Here is a 19,263-nt window from a genome sequence, read left to right as displayed (position 1 = left end):
GCCTGCCAGTCTCTCATCAATTTTCTCAGGGGGCCCTGCCAGGTCCAACTCACATTCTGATATAGTAACAAGCCATGGTCCTCCTCCCCCTCGTCCTCCTGTAGGCAGGCCTGCCGTAACAAATCTCTTTTTATTGCTGCGTCACAAAGGACTTTCATTCCTTCCCGATCTTCCCATCAGCCATGTGGGAACTCCTCAATGCCTTCTTTGCCTCAGTCTTCTCCGATAAAGAAAACAATGCCCGACCTGAAGAATTTGGAGCAAATGATTCAGCAAAGGAAACACAGCCCAGAATAACTAAGGAGACAGTACAAGAATATTTGGCTAGTTTAGATGTATTCAAGTCTCCAGGGCCAGATGAACTGCATCCAAGAGTATTAAAAGAACTGGCGGATGTGATCTCAGAACCACTGGCAGTCATCTTTGAGAATTCCTGGAGAACAGGCGAAGTCCCGGCAGACTGGAGGAGGGCAGATGTTGTCCCTATTTTCAAAAAGGGGAAAAGAGAGGACCCAAATAATTACCGCCCAGTCAGTCTGACATCAATACCAGGGAAGATTCTGGAGCAGATCATTAAGCAAACAGTCTGTGAGCACCTAGAAAGGAATGCTGTGATCACCAATAGTCAGCATGGATTTCTGAAAAATAAGTCATGTCAGACTAACCTGATCTCGTTTTTTGACAGAATTACAAGCCTGGTAGATGAAGGGAACGCAGTGGATGTAGCCTACCTTGATTTCAGCAAGGCATTTGACAAGGTGCCCCATGATATTCTTGTAAAGAAGCTGGTAAAATGCGGTCTTGACTATGCTACCACTCAGTGGATTTGTAACTGGCTGACTGACCGAACCCAAAGAGTGCTCATCAATGGTTTCTCTTCATCCTGGAGAAGAGTGACTAGTGGGGTGCCACAGGGTTCTGTCTTGGGCCCGGTCTTATTCAACATCTTTATCAACGACTTGGATGATGGACTCAAGGGCATCCTGATCAAATTTGCAGATGACACCAAACTGGGAGGGGTGGCTAACACCCCAGAGGACAGGATCACACTTCAAAACGACCTTGACAGATTAGAGAACTGGGCCAAAACAAACAAGATGAACTTTAACAGGGAGAAATGTAAAGTATTGCACTTGGGCAAAAAAAATGAGAGGCACAAATACAAGATGGGTGACACCTGGCTTGAGAGCAGTACATGTGAAAAGGATCTAGGAGTCTTGGTTGACCACAAACTTGACATGAGCCAACAGTGTGACGTGGCAGCTAAAAAAGCCAATGCAATTCTGGGCTGCATCAATAGGAGTATAGCATCTAGATTAAGGGAAGTAATAGTGCCACTGTATTCTGCTCTGGTCAGACCTCACCTGGAGTACTGTGTCCAGTTCTGGGCACCACAGTTCAAGAAGGACACTGACAAACTGGAACGTGTCCAGAGGAGGGCAACCAAAATGGTCAAAGGCCTGGAAACGATGCCTTATGAGGAACGGCTAAGGGAGCTGGGCATGTTTAGCCTGGAGAAGAGGAGGTTAAGGGGTGATATGATAGCCATGTTCAAATATATAAAAGGATGTCACATAGAGGAGGGAGAAAAGTTGTTTTCTGCTGCTCCAGAGAAGCGGACACGGAGCAATGGATCCAAACTACAAGAAAGAAGATTCCACCTAAACATTAGGAAGAACTTCCTGACAGTAAGAGCTGTTCACAGTGGAATTTGCTGCCAAGGAGTGTGGTGGAGTCTCCTTCTTTGGAGGTCTTTAAGCAGAGGCTTGACAACCATATGTCAGGAGTGCTCTGATGGTGTTTCCTGCTTGGCAGGGGGTTGGACTCGATGGCCCTTGTGGTCTCTTCCAACTCTATGATTCTATGTGTTTGACTAGTAATTTATTTCCACACAGTTCTTTAATCCTCCTGCTTGTGATCAGTAATTGCAACAATTCTTTCCTTCTTGGGGGGGGGGGGTTGTTAGGTACTCACATAAGACAAAAAAATAAAAGTCCCCCCCCCTTTTCAGTTCCGCTGCATACCGATCCTTTGATGAATCTTCTTGATTTATTGTTAAATCCAGCCCGTCGCTTCCACTTCACAGAGATCCCTTTAATTAGCAGTCTTTACTCCCAATCTTCACTTGAAGTACGTACATTTGCTTCTTTCTAATTGTTTATTTCGAGCTGCTGCAGCCAGTGCGCGATCAGAGACAGCGTCCGGGAGAGCCAGACCCACACAAGGGCTTTGTGCCTAGTGCCCTCACCCCCTTCTTTCGAATCCGGGGGTGATTTATGGCCATAGCAGGCAAGGCAGTGTTCCCCATTTCCTTGGGGCAACAAGGGAGGCTGCATACTTCCATATCAGCCTCTTAATTACCTCGTGTGGGCCGGAGAGATGGTATTGTCAGCCATCTTCCAATGCGCCCCTAGCGGTCCCCCCAAGAGTACTCATGTCTTGTCAGGATTCAACCTCAATCTGTTAGCCGCCATCCATCCTCCAACTGCCTCCAGACAGTCACACTGGATCTTCACACATCCTTCCACAGTGGGGACATAGGATTCTGAACAACATGACCAGTCCAGCGAAGTTAATGTTGAAGAATCATTGCTTTCACACTGGTATATTGTGATATTGGTTTCATAATTTTTGACCTGGAAATATATTCTGAATCAGTGTGTGAAAGAGAGAGAGAGAATGCAAAATTCATGATGTGGGGAAAAATTTGAAGCCAGCCAATGCTCCTGGCTCCATCCTTATTTCAGACATGATATATCAGTATATCACGTAGTTGAAAACCAGACATCTCCCAGCCCTACTGTTAGCCTCTGCATAGCTCTATCCTTATTTCGGACATCGTGATATATCAGTACATCACTGTGTTTAGCTGGGAATATATAGCGATGTTGAAAAACAGATATTGTGCAGCCCTAATGAAAACCATTGATCATGAGCATAGTTTAAGCTGTTGATTATAGGTGTACCAATGCTGTTGATTACGGTTTATCAATCTGACACAGCCATTCTATTCCACCCAGCTCTTCTTCCCCTCCCAACAGGCAGCATTCTGTGGCTACTAAGTGTTCTCCGTCCTCATTGGGCTGTTGTTGCTTTTTTAATTTTTAAAGTTAGTATTAATGCAAACCATAGGATCGCTTTATGTCTGCTGATGCTGCCATCTTGTGCATGGCTACATAAGTGGTGGTAGTCAGAAAATTCGACTGGAATTAGCGTCCAGGATAATGATACTCCAATCCAGTTACATTGGCCAGGTGGTGTTGCGTTTGTGTAGAGTGGGAAAGGCACTAAGTCCATAAGAAGAGCCTGCAGGAATGGGTCAGCTGCTTGGTCTCACAGTAGCCAGCCAGAGAGATGCTTGCAGGGAAACTCGCAAATAGGATTTGAGCTCAAGTGTATTCTCCCCTTCCTTTGAATGTTTCAAGAGCTGTCATGTATCTTCTCTCCATTGATTAATGAGGGCCATAGATTTGGATCAATATCAGTCTTTTAGCCATAGTAAGGGTGCAGAGAATCCATTTACATTGACAAGTTGTCAAATTCCATATAGTAGGTAAATACTTTAGAATATTATTATCCTGTGATAGTATACTATATTTATACAATATAGTACTTTCTCCGCAAACTTCATAAGGATTAGATCAGGCTTCCTCAAACTTGGCCCTCCAGATGTTTTTTGCCTACAACTCCCATGATCCCTAGGTAGGAGGACCAGTGGTCAGGGATGATGGGAATTGTAGTCTCAAAACATCTGGAGGGCTGAGTTTCAGGAAGCCTGGATTAGATGTTGCATATGTTTCAAAGAAGCATTATCCTTATTTCATCTCTAACAGCATGTTGTCTTAGTTCCTTTCTGTACAAATGTTATGAAGTCCAATAAATTCTAAATCTTTTCTGTTGTATAAGATACAATTTAAAATCAATTGACAACTTTGCTACTGAAACTATAACATTCACCCATATAGAAGCCTCCAATTCTTTATTTCATTTATTTCTCCGAGTCTGCATATCAAATTGAATTGTTGATACCAAGCAGGGCTTTTTTTCAGGGAGAACTCGCCGGAACTCAGTTCTGGCACCTCTATGGTGGGTGCAAGTGCCATTCTAAGAGAAAGAGGGAGCTGCTCATGGTGAGTTCCTGCACCTCTTTTTCCATAAAAATAGCACTGATAACAAGTATCTATAAAAGATAGCCACTGGCTTTTTAGTCTCATAGGATTTAGCCAATTGTTCTAATGTCTGTGGATGGCATATGAAACCTAGCTTTCAGTCGCCACGACAGTACCATATTTTTTGCCCTATAAGGCGCACTGGCCCATAGGGTGCACCTCATTTTTTTGGGGGGAAATAAATAAAAAAAATTATTCCCCCCCAGCCGCCGAGCTTCCCCCAACCCCAGCCCCCAGAACAGGCTGCTATCCGCAAGCCTTGCGAGCCTTGCGGACATCTACCCGAAAGGCTTGCGGATAGCTTCCTGAAGCCTGGAGAGCGAGAGGGGTTGTTCTCCAGGCTTCAGCGAAAGCCTGCATTCGCCCCATAGCACGCACACACATTTCCCCTTCATTTTTGGAGGGGGAAAAGTGCGTCCTATAGGGCGAAAAATACGGTATGTCTCGGCGCGTTTATTTTTACACTATTACAACACAATTGAAAACAAAATGGGGGATTTAGCTGAAGATGGAATAAATGCTGTGCACAAAAGACAAGTTCTTTTAAAATAAAAAATCAAGTGAAAAAGTAGTCTAGGAGAAATGTGACTGCAGTTTCATTCTAGGAAAATTAAAAACCAATCCTCTTTTACTTAATTAGAGTGGGTAGTTTGCCAAAACCTGTTTTTATAAATTTGCGAACAACTTTGCATAGATAATTTAATCAGTTCTTTTTGCAATTTGTGTTATTTGGAGGGTTGCAACCAGCCATAGCAAACCAGGTTGTGCACAGAGCACAGTGGGGCTCAAGTTTAGGCATGAATAGGACAGTAGCATCCAGTGAACTTCATGGCTGAGTGGGGATTTGAACCCTGGTCTCACAGATCCTAGTCCTGCAGACACTAACCACTCACTGGGAAGAACCTTTTTCTTTCAGTTTGCAAAGTCACAACTTCTGTGATAGGTGGAGCTGCCAGTGAGGGGCATTGTCTCATTCTGTCCCTTCATGCCCACATCATGTGATTCTTTTCCGTTCTAATGCTGCTATTTCTGTAAAGGAAAGCACTTCCCGGTAAATGGTGCAGGAGCACTCACACAGAGACTGTGAACTCATAACTGCTGCCTCCCATGTTGTGTTTGCTGTGTTAGCAGCAGCACAGCGACATCTCTGGGACACAAGCCAGGGCAGGGTGTATGGAGGCCCTGTCATCCAAGGGTCCAGCCGCCTCCATAATTTGGTGCTACTGCATTACCATCTGAATCTACATAATGGGTTGAATCCAGAGTTTCTTAACCGGCGTTCTCCTTGTGGAATAGGACACTTGGGGTTTGGCAGCCCCTGAAGAAGTTTGGGGGGACGCTAGAATAGAGTCAGTGCAGAAGGCTAAAGGTAGCATAGCTGCCAGCCTCTCCTCCCTGCCCGTCTTCTATCCCTACAGTTGGATCCATCATAAATGAGTAGGTGGCAAGTTGGCATTTTAACTGCTTTTTATTGGAGTTGTGATAAGCTACTGAATAGAGGAGGGTCAGGATAACCAAGTATTAAATGATTCTCATTCAGGAGTTGTTTTCAGCTTTTCTTTTCTTTTTAAAGAAATAGATAAAACTAGGCTTTTAAAATGGTCAGTTGCTTAGCTGCTTGCAGCTAATAAAAAATATTCCTAGGTAGCCAAGCAAAGAAATTTAGTAAACAGAATGTTGGTTTGCTTCATGCTGCTCAGTAACTGTTATTTAATGCTGCCCATTTGAGTACTCTTAAGTTGCATGAATAAATATTGGTGTGTGTGATGCCAGTTTGAGAGTCTCTCTCCTTTTTGTTTTGTCTTTATAAAGTAGTCATGAACAGATAGATTATACCTTGGGATATTTGTGTAGACAATAATCTTATCACTTACCCTACTATCCAAATTCATGTTTACTTTCAGTTTGATTATTGAGTGAATTGAGAGTAAGCTCGTGGTGTGGTCTATCTGACTTGCTACTAAAATCCCTTGGAATTGTGTATCGTTGTACAAATTGTAGGCTGTAATTCACAAACTGTTTCAAATCAGATGAGCTAATGCGGTTTAAATCCAGCTATTCTGATTTCATTGGTTTGTGTTCAACTGATAATATGGTGATTAGTACATTGAGGAAAGAATATCTGACCACCACTTGGGAGACACGATTTTAAAATAGCCAGACATACTTGCAAATGTTCCAGGACATCTTTCCATTTGGTATTATAGCAAATATAATTAGTTTATATTTATATTAGTTACTGGTGAAATTAAGTGGACAATTGAATAAACATCTTTTCTCTTCCTCTGCAGGGTTTCTTGTGAGTCAGTATCAGCCTGCATCTGCAAAGAGCATCTCTTCTGAGCGACTGTGGCAGAACTTGGAATGTTGGTTTGTTTCTGCCTCTGATGGAGGAATAACCAGATTTCTCATTCCTGCACTGAAAGACTTCACAGGAGATACAAAATGTCATCAAATCGGAGTCAGAACCCACATGGACTTAAACAAATTGGTCTTGACCAGATATGGGATGACCTTAGAGCTGGAATTCAGCAAGTTTATACAAGGCAAAGTATGGCAAAGTCCAGATATATGGAACTCTACACGTATCCTAACACATTTCTGAACCATCAACTACTAATCTTACTGTTGATGTAGAATTATTCTACATGGGCAACTTTAGTTGTTCACTTATGATGATACAATTTAATTAGTTTTTTCCAATCAGGCCTTGAATGCCCAGGATCTCAGTATTTGGGTGGAGAGAGAGAAAGGATGTTTGACTTCACCTGAACCTCTGGTTTGTGTTTAGGTTCACTTTTTGCCCTAGGAACTTAAATGAGAGACTCGGAGGCTGTTTGGCAAAACCAGAGTCTTCGGCTCACTTTTGATATTCTGTAAAAAAAAGTTGTTAAATGACAAAAGTAGCAGGGTTATCCTCTTTGGTATAAATGTCATCCTAAATTATTCTGTCCTTGTTATGGCATGTTGCTGCCGAGTTCATGTAGGTAGGAATGGTTGTTGTGAGATGACATTGCGAGATGACAATGCTCTGATGACAACTTTGTGAGTAAGCAATCCAAATATTTTACACCAGCCACCTCCATTTTTACTTTTATGTAAGAAGGAATGGTGTTTACCAGACAGCAAAAGCTCCATGCTTCACGGAGTTTTACAATCTAAATATAAAAAAACAACCTTAAAATAAAATTTAATATTGAATAGAAATTCCCTATTTGTGTTGCAATATTATTACTAGAATTCCAAATAGTAACAAAGCTGATTAAAGATAAAAAGAAGTTGTCAAATACTTAAAGGATATTCATATTTGAAATCCGAACTTCTTTGTGCAGATATTGATGATTTTTATTATAAGCAGACAAAATCTGTTGAAACTTAATTCGTATTTGACAGCCTGATTTTATGCATATTTACTCAGATGCAAGTTCCACTGAGTAAATAATGTGCATAGGACTTTGTCCTTAGAGGATTATCAGATACATATTACTAATGTTCTATCTAGTTTGTAATTGGACAGTGTTAAATTTAGGATAATCGGCATCTTGAACCAGAGTTCAACCATATTGAACTTGAACCATATTGGAGTTCCAATATGTGCTGCTTTTGGGCACAAATCAACATTTATAGGACTCCTTGGACTTTCTGACTTAGCTGCAGTGTACTTCGTTGCTACACTGCAGATAGATTACATGTTCTGTTGTTTTGAATCTATCCTTGTGATACTAGGATTGTTTTGTTTTTAAATCAGTCCTTGTGACATTAGCTGAGGCAGAACAGATGGCAGAAGACTGTAAACATCAGTTGCACAAGTAATTGATTTGGATATTTAATATAGAAAGTTTTATAAGAGTAGTATTCTGATAGATTACTTGGAAGTAAATTTTGGACATTCTATTTACATGGTTACACTAGAAGATAGGGAGAAGCTGACAGTCTTGGAGCAACTTCCCAGCCATCATTTTCCAGTTTCTGTCTTAAGCATCTTAGCGTTTAGATAGAAAATGCCTTGAGCAGCTTTTGTGTGAATGGTGCATGTAAAGTTATAATGGATTGGCTGATTTGCTTGCTACTTTTTATGCAGCTTCTAGGTGATTTCCTACATGCTTAATCTTTTTGTATTTTCCTTACTGGGTAGCTGGCTAACTGAAAACCACTTATCAGGTTATTTACATATTAATCCTTCAATCCGTGGTTTTGTTCACATGGCAGGCATGGCAAAAATTAGCTTAATGTTGGTTACAGTAGGAATGATTGTTGAGTAGAGTGGGATTGTTGTATAGCGATGATTTTGAACTACAGAATTAGTTCAGTGTGATCAAAGGGTCTTTTAGACTTTTTCACCTGTCCTCCATGCCAAATGACTATAGTCTGTTGTCAGAATTACAGCGCCTTTCCATAAGAGCGAATTAAATATTTGGGGGAAAGTATATTGAAACTTTCTCTGATCATCTGTTTCCATTTATATTTAAGCCCTTTGCCATAGTGGTGTGGGCAGGGTTTGGAAGAAACAAAGTCTATTTTTGAGTCCCAGCCACACCTTCCCCTGAATTAGGTCACATCTCTTGAACATGCATTGGCTCTGGACTTACGTGGAGGAATGATGGTGGACTATGACGACTGCTGGTGCTCCCACAAATAGTTATGCAGTGATTTAAAAGTAATCATGGTATAAATCTTGGTTACCAAACTCCATTTTGAAATAAGGGAGGTCAGGGATCAACTTCATCACACCAGAGACAAGAAGTTTTCAGGGATGGAAGAACATCTTGAGTGAGGAACTTTCATTGGGCCCACACATGGCATAATTCAGGGCACCAGGTCAGCAAAACCACATTCTTTTGATTATTTCAAGACTGGAATTAAGCACAACTTGGATTTTCTATCTGCCACTTGATTGTCACGCAGAAAGCAAACAGACTGCTGGAGGGTGAAAAAGTACTAATCAGCAGGCTAAGGAACAGACTCAAAGGCTTATTTTAGTTACTGGTGACTACAAAAGATGATAACAGATTAGAAATTGGTATAAAATCTTTATATTACCTGTGATTCTCTGGTTGGGGTGGTAATGATTGCAAAAGTGAAGCTGCAGCTAATCAGTGGGGAATGGAATGCTGGCTTGAAGAGACAGGCCCAAATTTCTAGAAGCAGAGACTGCCAAGGGGGAGATGAACGGCACCCAGTATGGCAAAGATACTGATGAATGCTTCATCGATTGTTGGTTTCATATGTTAGATGAACAGCTGATAGAACTTGAGAGATGTGCAGAATGGTAAATGCACTTCCAGCAGAGAAACAGCGGGTTAAAGAATGCACAGGACCTGTGGGAAAAGATCTTGACCTAGGCCTGCCTGAACTTGAGAAGACAAAGGCAAGGTGGGTAACAGCAGGCGTTGAAACTGAGTGAATACCCATAGAGCTCTCTGCAGGACTGAAGCAGACACAGAATGCTGTTGGGATGCTGGAAGAGATGAATGGAATCGGAGACACTAAGAAACAACGAGATTGCAGAGACAGAGCTGAGAGAGAGAGAGAGAGAGGGCCTTGTGTACAAGCTGAAGTGAAGAAGAAAAAGCCTCCAAACTCTTTGCGAATGAAAAAAATGGGTGTGTGTGTGACTTTTATTATCTAAGATGGAGAAGAATGGCCAACAGGAAATGGGGCTGGAATACATGGAATTGGGTTCAATTTAATGATGACTCAAGAAGTAAATAATTACGGACTATTATGTTGTTTAGATTTGTTGGAACCCGTGGAAGGAAATTCCTCCTATTGGATCAGAGAAGGATTATCTTTGATATTTAATAATAACAAGAAGAGCCTCTCTGGACTTTTTGGGTGGAAAAAGGAATGAATGATCTTGAGATGTCTGGGGCTGAAATTAGGAGAACACTGACTAGCAGAGTGAGAAACAGCTGGATATTATCTTGAAACACAGCTAGATGTTATTTTGGAGTGCGCGTTTTGAAAATTTTGAATCATCTTCAAACTCAAAACTGACAGATGGAGAATCGGAAGTCCTTCTGATTTCTTTATAATTATTTTTCTTTTTCATTAACTCTATATGTTCCATGAAGGATGGATGATGAAAAGCCCTACATGAGAGGCAGGGTATAGAGGATCTCCCACGGTGGGAGGCTGTGGGAAGAGGGGGAAGCGCCCGGGGGGAGCTGGGAGGGCTTTACCTACCTTTGTGTGGATTAAGAGTAAAGATATAACCTTGATAGAGGGTTTTGTATTTTACTTTCTTCACACACACACACACACACACACACAATGTAACCTGCCTCAGTAGAATCCTGGGAACTGTGGTTTGTTAAGGGTGCTGGGAACTGTAGTTCTGGCAGATGTAAACTGCAGTTTCCAAGATTCTTTGGGGAAAGCCATGTGCTTTAAATATGTTGTAAATGTATTGTATGACTAGGACCCTATATCCAAAGAGGACATATAATGTTCTCTTAATTGAGAGTAAAAATGGCATTGGCTGTTACAGCTAGTTCTTTCCCCCACCTTCAGCAATGTTGTTTTGCTGTCCCATGTTTTACTTTCCTTGGGTTTTCTGTTAGTTCTGTTGGCTTCTATGTAGGTAAATGTATTCACTGACTCTTCTCAGTACATGTAAATTTATTGTTTCTTCTAAGATAAATTAAAGTTGGTCAACAAAGCTGAGACTGTGTTCAAATCCATAGTATGTAGAGAACTGTCTTTGTGATTCGGAACTGGAAGGTAACTTACCATTGCTGTAGTTAAAAGCAAAAGTATTTATCCTCAACGGATGTTCATTTTATTTCCTTCTCCAAAAAAGAAGGTAAGGCAGGTTTTCCATACATCCTATTTCCATAGCTCTCTTGCTGTTAGAAAACATGCCCCAACCAACCAATCTAAGTCTGCCGTACTGAAACCTTCTAAAAGTATGCCGTTGTATGAATCGGGACATCCCCCTCTGCCCTGAACCTACTTCAGCTCTTCTGTAATATAGGGATAGTGCTGACTTACCTTTACATATGACTATTTTCAAGATTTAAAAGATAATGTAGTTGAACCATTTTGAATATTTAAAAGTATTAATTTCACACTCGTTTGTTAATTGATTATAGCATGTAGTCTACATTGCATATTCCTTAACTATTCTACCAGTCATGTTTATAACTACTGTACTAGTGTCCATCAGTCTAATCAAGCCCGAGGGGCTGGTGTGCCGACTTCTAAGTCTAAAAAAGGCCAAACACCTGGAGGAGCTCAGTTTGTTGGCTTGGAACTGTACAAGCGGCTTAAAGAATTTCTGAAGAATTACTTGACAAATCTTCTGAAGGTAAGACAGTAATTGTATCAGCTCAAAAGCTAAGGATTTAAGGTAGTGCACAAGTTGCCTTTAAACTTCTGTGGAGCATTTTGCTGTCACTTTTAAAATACATGTACAGTGGACACTCGGGTTGCGAACATGATCCATGTGGGAAGCACGTTCTCAACCCGCAGCGCCGCGTGTGCGTATGCGTGGGTCGCAATTCGGCGCTTCTGCACATGCGCAAAGTGCTGAAACCTGGAAGTAACCAGTTCTGGTACACCAGTTTCTTTGGGTTTCTGCCTCATACTGTGGCCCTTTTGGATGTAATATTGAGCCATACTTTAGCACTACAAACACTGGCAGCTGGAAGTGTAGACCTTGTACATTTCACTCTTAGATGTGACCACGAGGAAGATAAGCTGCAATAATAATAATAATAATAATAATAATAATAATAATAATAATAATAATAATAATAATAATTTATTTGTATCCTGACCTCCCCAGCCGAGGCTGCGCTCAGAACAGCTAACATCATAAAAACAACACAATATGCATAAAAACAGACATCAATTAATTAAAATACATCTTAAAAGTAATTCAGACAAGTTAAAATCTGGGCAGGTGGCAATTATCAGGTTGGAATTGAGAGTGGTTAATACGTGCTAGGACCAACTGTTTCCACTGATCATAAAAGGACCTGTGAACGGGTTGGGGGCCTCCTTTGGGCTTGTTTTATACAAAGGAAAGTAAGTCAAACTGCATCCTAGCTCCGTCTTGCAGGCCCTGCAGAAAGATGTCAAATCCCACAGGGCCCTGGTCTCTTGTGGGAGAGTGTTCCACCAGGCTGGGGCCACGGCTGAAAAGGCCCTGGCTCTAGTCGAGGCCAGTCTAATTTCCCTGGGGCCCGGGATCTTCAAGGTGGTGTTGTTAGCAGACCGTAAGGTCCTCTGTGGGGCATACCAGAAGAAGGCTTTTGCTTCCTTCTTGGCTTATTCAGAGTTCCCCCAATTTGGATGTAATGAGAAACTCTCAATTGGTTTTAAGAGCAGGTGCCTTGTTCTGCTACTGCTTGGGCCCATAACAATCATGGTTTGGCATAACACCTGCTCTGGGCCTGCCAGTTTCTGGAATCTCAGATTCTGAATTACAGTGCTTGGCGCCTCTCATTAGTTCATAGACTGCTCTGAAACATAGTATTCAGCAATAGGATTAAATAGGTGCAGGTTGATCCCACCAAACATTTTTTCAAATGCTTGTCTGTTCTTCACAGACCTGTTCCCAGCAAGCTTTTGTCATTCCAGTTGGAATAGAAATAAAGAGGCACTTTCCTAAAGATGATTTAAATTGAACTATGGTTGTCCTGCTCAGGTACAGAAGTATTAAGATGGAGGAGGAGTTTGGATTTGATATCCCGCCTTTCACTCCCTTTAAGGAGTCTCAAAGCGGCTAACAATCTCCTTTCCCTTCCTCCCCCACAACAAACACTCTGTGAGGTGAGTGGGGCTGAGAGAAGTGTGACTGGCCCAAGGTCACCCAGCAGCTGCATGTGGAGGAGCGGAGACTCAAACCCGGTTCCCCAGATTACGAGACTACCGCTCTTAACCACTACACCACACCGGCTCTCTGTTGTCTCTCATAAAAATGGTGCTACCTTTCTGCCCAGTGGTTGCATTCCCAGTGTCAATTTGGAGTAAGCCCTCTGGGGTTAAAAGAAATGCTTAACACAGGGAGTGGGGCTTAAATACATAAATAATATGGCAACAGTTGCAGAAAGATCTCTGGCTATCTGAGATGATGGAGAGCTGTAACCAGTTTTCCAAAATGATGAAAACAAGAAATTCTATAAGCCTATGACTTTGCAGGAAGCAAAGATGGACATGGTCTCATGCCTTAGAAAACGTGTCTCCTTGGGATCCAAATCACTGTGAGAAGCAATCAAGGATTGCTAAGGCTCCCGCTGTACTCTGACCTCGGGCATATCACAGACATCCTGCTTGTGTCTGGCATTAACCCCCCCCCCACCCCCAATTTCTCTTTCAGGATGGTGAAGACTTGATGGATGAAAGTGTGTTGAAATTCTACACTCAACAGTGGGAGGATTATAGGTTTTCAAGCAAAGTGCTGAATGGGATTTGTGCCTACCTCAATCGACACTGGGTTCGTCGTGAGTGCGATGAAGGCCGCAAGGGAATATATGAAATCTATTCAGTAAGTATTCCTAGAAGGTGGTAACTTTCAATGGAAAAGTATTTGTGGGGTGTCTTGTTTGTTTTTAAATGGGTAGACACAAGAGCTTTGTGTAGCTTTGTTTCTACTGCAGCATCACATAATGTTCATAGCAAGTTTTTTTATTATGAATGCTCTACCGCTATGAAACATGATCCATTAGCCTGTGGCAATCCACAAGTTTTTGGACTCATCCCTGATCATTGGCCATTCTGGCTTGGACTGATAGGGCTGGAGTTCAGCAACTCCTGGAGGGTCACACTTCTGCTATAAAATAGAACATGCACTACTGGCGTGAGACGGGCACATATGTTCCTTGTCTTCTGGATCTCTCAGTGGCTGCATTTGAACATCATCGGGACCTGCTGTTAACTATCTGGGTAATTTGCAGAGTTTCTGAATCTTCGCCATTCACTGATATGTGACAGTAAAAGAGTCTTGTACTCTCTCAAAGAATAATAAATGCATTATGGCATAAGTTTTGTGCATGAAGTGCCTCCGAAATTAGGCTGGAGAAACAGAAAGCTTAAGGGAAAGACCACAATTGGTTTTTTCTGTGAAAGTGTAATTCACTGAAAACAATTTCCTGGACATTTTAGTAAGCATACATAGGATTGTACTACAAACTTATGCTCATTCCCTTTTCCTTCTCCTGCAGTTCACTATTTTGCACCTGATTGTAGGTGATAGAACATTGGGTTCTAATTAAAAACAAAGAAATCCCACATTCCAGCAAGCCTGCAGTCTGTCCAGTCTTGCCCTAAGGCAGAGGTGATGCTCAGGAAGTCCACTTAGCAGGCAGCCTCCATGCAGTTTTACAGGGCTTGGGAATCCCTTGAAAGACAATGTTCATTAGAAAATGTTTGTTGAAAGAAGAAAGTTCTGAAAAGCACAGTGTGTTTGTGCTGTAGACCACAAACTTCTATTTTCTTCTGTTAAATCCTAGCTTGCCCTTGTCACCTGGAGGGACTGTTTGTTCAGGCCATTAAATAAGCAGGTATGTATTTGCAGTGATTCCTGTATTTTCTTAAAAGGTTTGCCTTAATTATTTATAGGACTAATGAATTATTTATAGGACTGATTTTATAAATATATATCCATATTCTTTAAGTTATAACCTGTCAAATAAGTCAGTATCCTGCCCAGAAAAGACATACTGTATTTTTCGCTCTGTAAGACACACTTTTCCCCTCCTAAAAATAAGGGGAAATACATGTGCGTCTTATGGGGCGAATGCAGGCTGCGAGGCTATCCCAGAAGCCAGAACAGTGAGAGGGAGTGCTGTGCAGCACTCTGTCTCACTGTTCTAGCTTCTGCCTTAGCGGCGCGAAGCCTCTGCAGGGCAGCGGGGAGCCTTCATCCCGCTCCCCTGTGGAGGCTTCGCAGGCTATCCCAGAAGCCAGAACAGCAAGAGGGAGCGCTGCGCAGCTCTCATTTAAATCTTTAATAAATAAATAAAAATTGGTCTGCTGAAAAGTAGTTTATCATTATGCATATAGTTAATAGCTGCCTTAAAAATAGTTAATCACATTTGATTGTACATAAGTATTCTGTGTTATTAATAGCATACAGTACAGTGGTACCTCGGGTTACATACGCTTCAGGTTACAGACTCCGCTAACGCAGAAATAGTGCTTCAGGTTAAGAACTTTGCTTCAGGATGAGAACAGAAATCGTGCTGTGGTGGCAGCAGCAGGAGGCCCCATTAGCTAAAGTGGTGCTTCAGGTTAAGAACAATTTCATGTTAAGTACGGACCTCTGGAACGAATTAAGTACTTAATTAGAGGTACCACTGTAATGTTATATAAGTTCATAGTTCTAACTATATTGTTTTAAAAACAAAACAAATATGTTTTAAACCAGAGGCATCTTGATAGCTCCTGATAACAGCATACTTTAGAAATGCATTTTTAATCATTTTACTTTTCAGTCCTTATATCCCTATAGGAAGCTGTAAGAATGAAAGGGCTGAAATGGGTCAACCTGGGAAGGGGGCATTGCCATGGAACTGGTCTCCCCTAAGCCGCACCACTGTTCTCAGGGGAGTAGAGGTTGGTGTAGAGGTGGGAGCACCAGATTGTCCCCACTGCTGTGCTTGCACCACACTGGGCCTTCCCCATCTCCCCGTAAGCCCCGTAAGCATGGCTGATGGGAGGCCAGTGTTTGGTGACGTCCTTCCCCAGCAGCCACTTGAGTCACGTGCCATCTACCTGGAGGCAGAATGCTTCTGAAGACTGGATAGTTACACATGATTCAAGAGAGCTAAACATGCTCCAGAGGAAAACAAGATGAAAATAATTAATATTCACCTTTGATTTTGAACTATAAGGATTTTTTGGGTGACCCTAAGCTTTCAAATGTACGCATTGGTGCTTTGTGTAATTGGTTTAAATAACTAGTTTGTCTTCACTTTATTTCCTTTTTTAAGGTAACAAATGCTGTGCTGAAGCTGATTGAAAAGGAAAGAAATGGTGAAACAATCAATACAAGACTGATCAGTGGAGTTGTGCAATCTTATGGTAAAATATTTTTTATTGCTAACTTCTCCATGCCAGACCTGTACAACTCCCAACTATTTGCAACCCTGTGGACGAATTTGAAATCTCCCTTATTTGCAGTCCTTTTCCCACCCCATGCCTGGTGTTAGAGGTGTGTTGTAGAGTTAGCAGAATATCAGCTGCTTCAGCTGCTTCAACCAATCAGTTAAGTTGCATAGCCTCGTGTTTAAGACTTCGTTGCAACAACAAACTGTATGACACAATCTGGGTCTAATGCCTTCTTCGTCATGAAGTTCAATATACCTGCCTACTCTCCGTGTGTAAATAGCTGGGAGAGTGAAAGCTTTATATGTTGCTTATATTGAATGCCCTTTTTATAATGCCCTTAGAAACAATTACATCCACCCATTGTTAAGATGGCAGAAGGGAAGAACATCTCTTACAAAGACCTGTTTTTTGTTGTCTGATATAGAGAGGTATATATCCTTTAGAACATCCAGATTTCTTGCCAAGACTTTACAGATTCGTGTAATAAAACTTAAAGGGGGGATGGGAAATGATTTTTTGTGTAAAAATCAGGGAGTAGAAATGTAAACCACTATTGTTAGCTGTATTCTTCGTATTTTTATGTGTGTAATGGCTGCTTGCTAAACACAGTACAGTGGTACCTTGGTTTAAGAACACCTTAGTTTAAGAACAACTTGGATTAAGAACGCTGCAAACCCGGAAGTAGGTGTTTTGGTTTGTGAACTTTGCCTTGGAAGCAGAACATGTTTTGCTTCCTGTTGAGTGTGTTCCATTTGTAAATTGAGTCCCCCGCTGCTATGGGAAAGCATGCCATGGTTTAAGAACGGACTTCCGGAACAGATTAAGTTCGTAAACCAAGGTACCACTGTAAATCACACAATGATCGATCGAAGAGTATAAACAGCAGGGGAGAGAGGTAGGAATAGAGCAATAGAGAATTGAAGACTGAAGGAAGAAAAAGTCTGCAATCCTAACCCCACTAATTGGGGAGTAAGCACTGAATTCAGTAGTACATCTGAGTAGATGTGGCTAGGATTGTGCTGAAAGAAGGAATTGGAGCAAAAGTTATGCACTTCTGCGCTAAGCCTTGTGGACACCTTCAAGCATGATGTGGAAGACAGAGCTCGCTTCAGGTGTAGAAGCAAGAGACTTGAGGACTATAATAAAGGTATGTGGCAGTGAAAAGCCTCTTCAGGAAGCCACCTTTGCCTAATAAACAATGTTCCTTTGGGGGGGAAACATGTTGGGATGCAGCTGCCGCAAATGAAAACTACTTTGTCTAAATGTTTCCTTTAAGGCTGCTGTCCTAGGCGCTCCTATCTATGAGTAAATCTTTTTAATCTTGGTTGGGATTTTGCTCCAAGTCACAGATAGGGAACTTCAGTCTGTGGATCAAATGTAGCACTCCAGGCTTCTGCAGTTTGAAGGAGAAGTATGGGGGTTGAGGGTTGGTAGGAGCTCACCTTACTCTGAGTTTTCAGACACTCCCTCTGCATTTCTTCTTCAAACCCTTGCGGGGGTTTAAACAGAAGCACAAGGGGGCATTTGAAAGCCTTGTGGTTTGCTTTGAAGTCCCAGTGTTGGGGGCTAGAAAGAGAAGCATCCCCTGACATCACTGTGTCAGGAGCTGGCAAGACGAAGATGTGGCTGCGTGGCCAGAAAAGGTTCACAATCCATGTTCTTGGGCTGCAGTTACTGAAATAATAGTTTTGTCTGCAGTTCTAACAGCTTGAATTTAAAAGAGAAAATATTTACCATTTTGAACTTTTAAAAAACACCTCTGCAAACAAAACAAAATTATTAGAATTTATAGCCATGGCGATATGCTATGCTGTGAGACTGGCTTGAACTGCAGAAGTGTGCAGTTTTGTAATTTTATGTGCAGGTTCTTCATCTCACTTTCAGCATTCTTAGATAAAGTTGATGGAATCTTTCTGAATGGATTGATAATTTTGCAGTTCATTAGGCATAGGTACAAACATAGAACCTTTCCTATTCAGCAGAATAACTGTATGATTTATTTATTTGCTTTGTCCCTATGTTTCTAGTGGAGCTAGGTCTGAATGAAGATGATACTTTTGCTAAGGGCCCTACACTGACAGTGTATAAGGAGTCCTTTGAGTCTCAGTTTCTTGCTGACACAGAGAGGTTCTACACAAGAGAGAGCACTGAATTTTTGCAACAGAATCCGGTTACAGAATACATGAAAAAAGTAAGTGCACTTGCAGTACTTGCTGCTTAGATCTTGAAACTGCTTATGGAATTAGAAGTAATAGGATTGTTTTTGCATGGTAGAGGTTCGAGGGGTTACATAGTTCTAGTCAAGCTGAATCCCTCATCTTCTTTTCATAATTCCTGTAGTTTAGGTTTTGTTTGTATAAAATTCCTCCTCTTCGTTTGTCAGCTGGTCTAACGTTAATATAGAATGTTTATATTCTAAGTTGGGGGTGCTTTCCAGTCTGGAGCTGGCGCTACAACCAGCTCCGAATCTTGCCTGATCCTGCCCAGCTCAGCCATGGGGAGCTTTCTGCCTGTCTGTTGTCAGGCGGAATGGCAAGCACTCTGCAGGTGGCAAGATGCCAGTGGATGCCAGAAGGCCTGCCTGATCCAACCTACACCCCACCCCAAAAAAAGTCGATACAAAGGGGGGTTGGATTGCTTTGTTAGCCATCTTTCTACTAAAACCTTTCTTTAAAAAAGAGCATCCTTCTGCTATTTTTCCGGCACTCTAACAAGAATGGTGCCCAGCAGCTCACAGGCTCCTCTCTTGAGTTCTCACTTCAACCACAGTTTGGAGAAGATAAGAAATAACAGGAACCACCGCTGCTGTTCTTACCTTATCCATATCCCACTACAAATGCAATAAATCTCTGCCTCTTCACGCTGCCCATTTTGCACATGTCAGAGGGCTTCAGGAAAAGGAAAGTGGTTTGTGGTAGAGGCTGACTGTCAGCCACGCCAGTACTTGCATAACCCCTGATGATCCAAATAAGTGGATGGAGGTGACACATAACTCAGTGGCACAGTTTGTGCTTTGTGGATTCTTAGGTTATCGGGT

General features: G+C 41.8%; 1 protein-coding gene and 1 long non-coding RNA gene across 3 annotated transcripts in view; both read left to right on the top strand.

Annotated features, from left to right (window-relative positions):
• Positions 1 to 19,263, top strand: part of CUL1 (cullin 1) — a 46,740-nt gene that overhangs the window by 10,185 nt on the left and 17,292 nt on the right. The window contains exons 2-8 of one of the 2 annotated variants that reach the window (XM_081165116.1): positions 4,050 to 4,130; positions 6,461 to 6,754; positions 11,304 to 11,478; positions 13,495 to 13,662; positions 14,627 to 14,677; positions 16,109 to 16,199; positions 18,254 to 18,417. In XM_081165116.1, the coding sequence (XP_081021242.1) occupies positions 6,615 to 6,754; positions 11,304 to 11,478; positions 13,495 to 13,662; positions 14,627 to 14,677; positions 16,109 to 16,199; positions 18,254 to 18,417 (789 nt within the window). In that variant the 5' untranslated portion in view covers positions 4,050 to 4,130; positions 6,461 to 6,614. The remainder of the gene's footprint in view (positions 1 to 4,049; positions 4,131 to 6,460; positions 6,755 to 11,303; positions 11,479 to 13,494; positions 13,663 to 14,626; positions 14,678 to 16,108; positions 16,200 to 18,253; positions 18,418 to 19,263) is intronic. The other variant, XM_081165115.1, reaches the window with a different exon arrangement.
• On the top strand, positions 16,206 to 17,438 carry LOC308570437. Its single transcript, XR_014001183.1, has 2 exons — positions 16,206 to 16,989; positions 17,046 to 17,438. It is a non-coding gene; the product is annotated as an uncharacterized lncRNA (long non-coding RNA).

The sequence above is a fragment of the Podarcis bocagei genome (genome assembly GCF_964188305.1).
Source record: "Podarcis bocagei genome assembly, chromosome: 12".
NCBI lineage: Eukaryota > Metazoa > Chordata > Lepidosauria > Squamata > Lacertidae > Podarcis > Podarcis bocagei.
The sequence above is the reverse complement of the archived record's forward strand: the minus strand, read 5'-3'. Positions and strand labels throughout refer to the sequence as shown.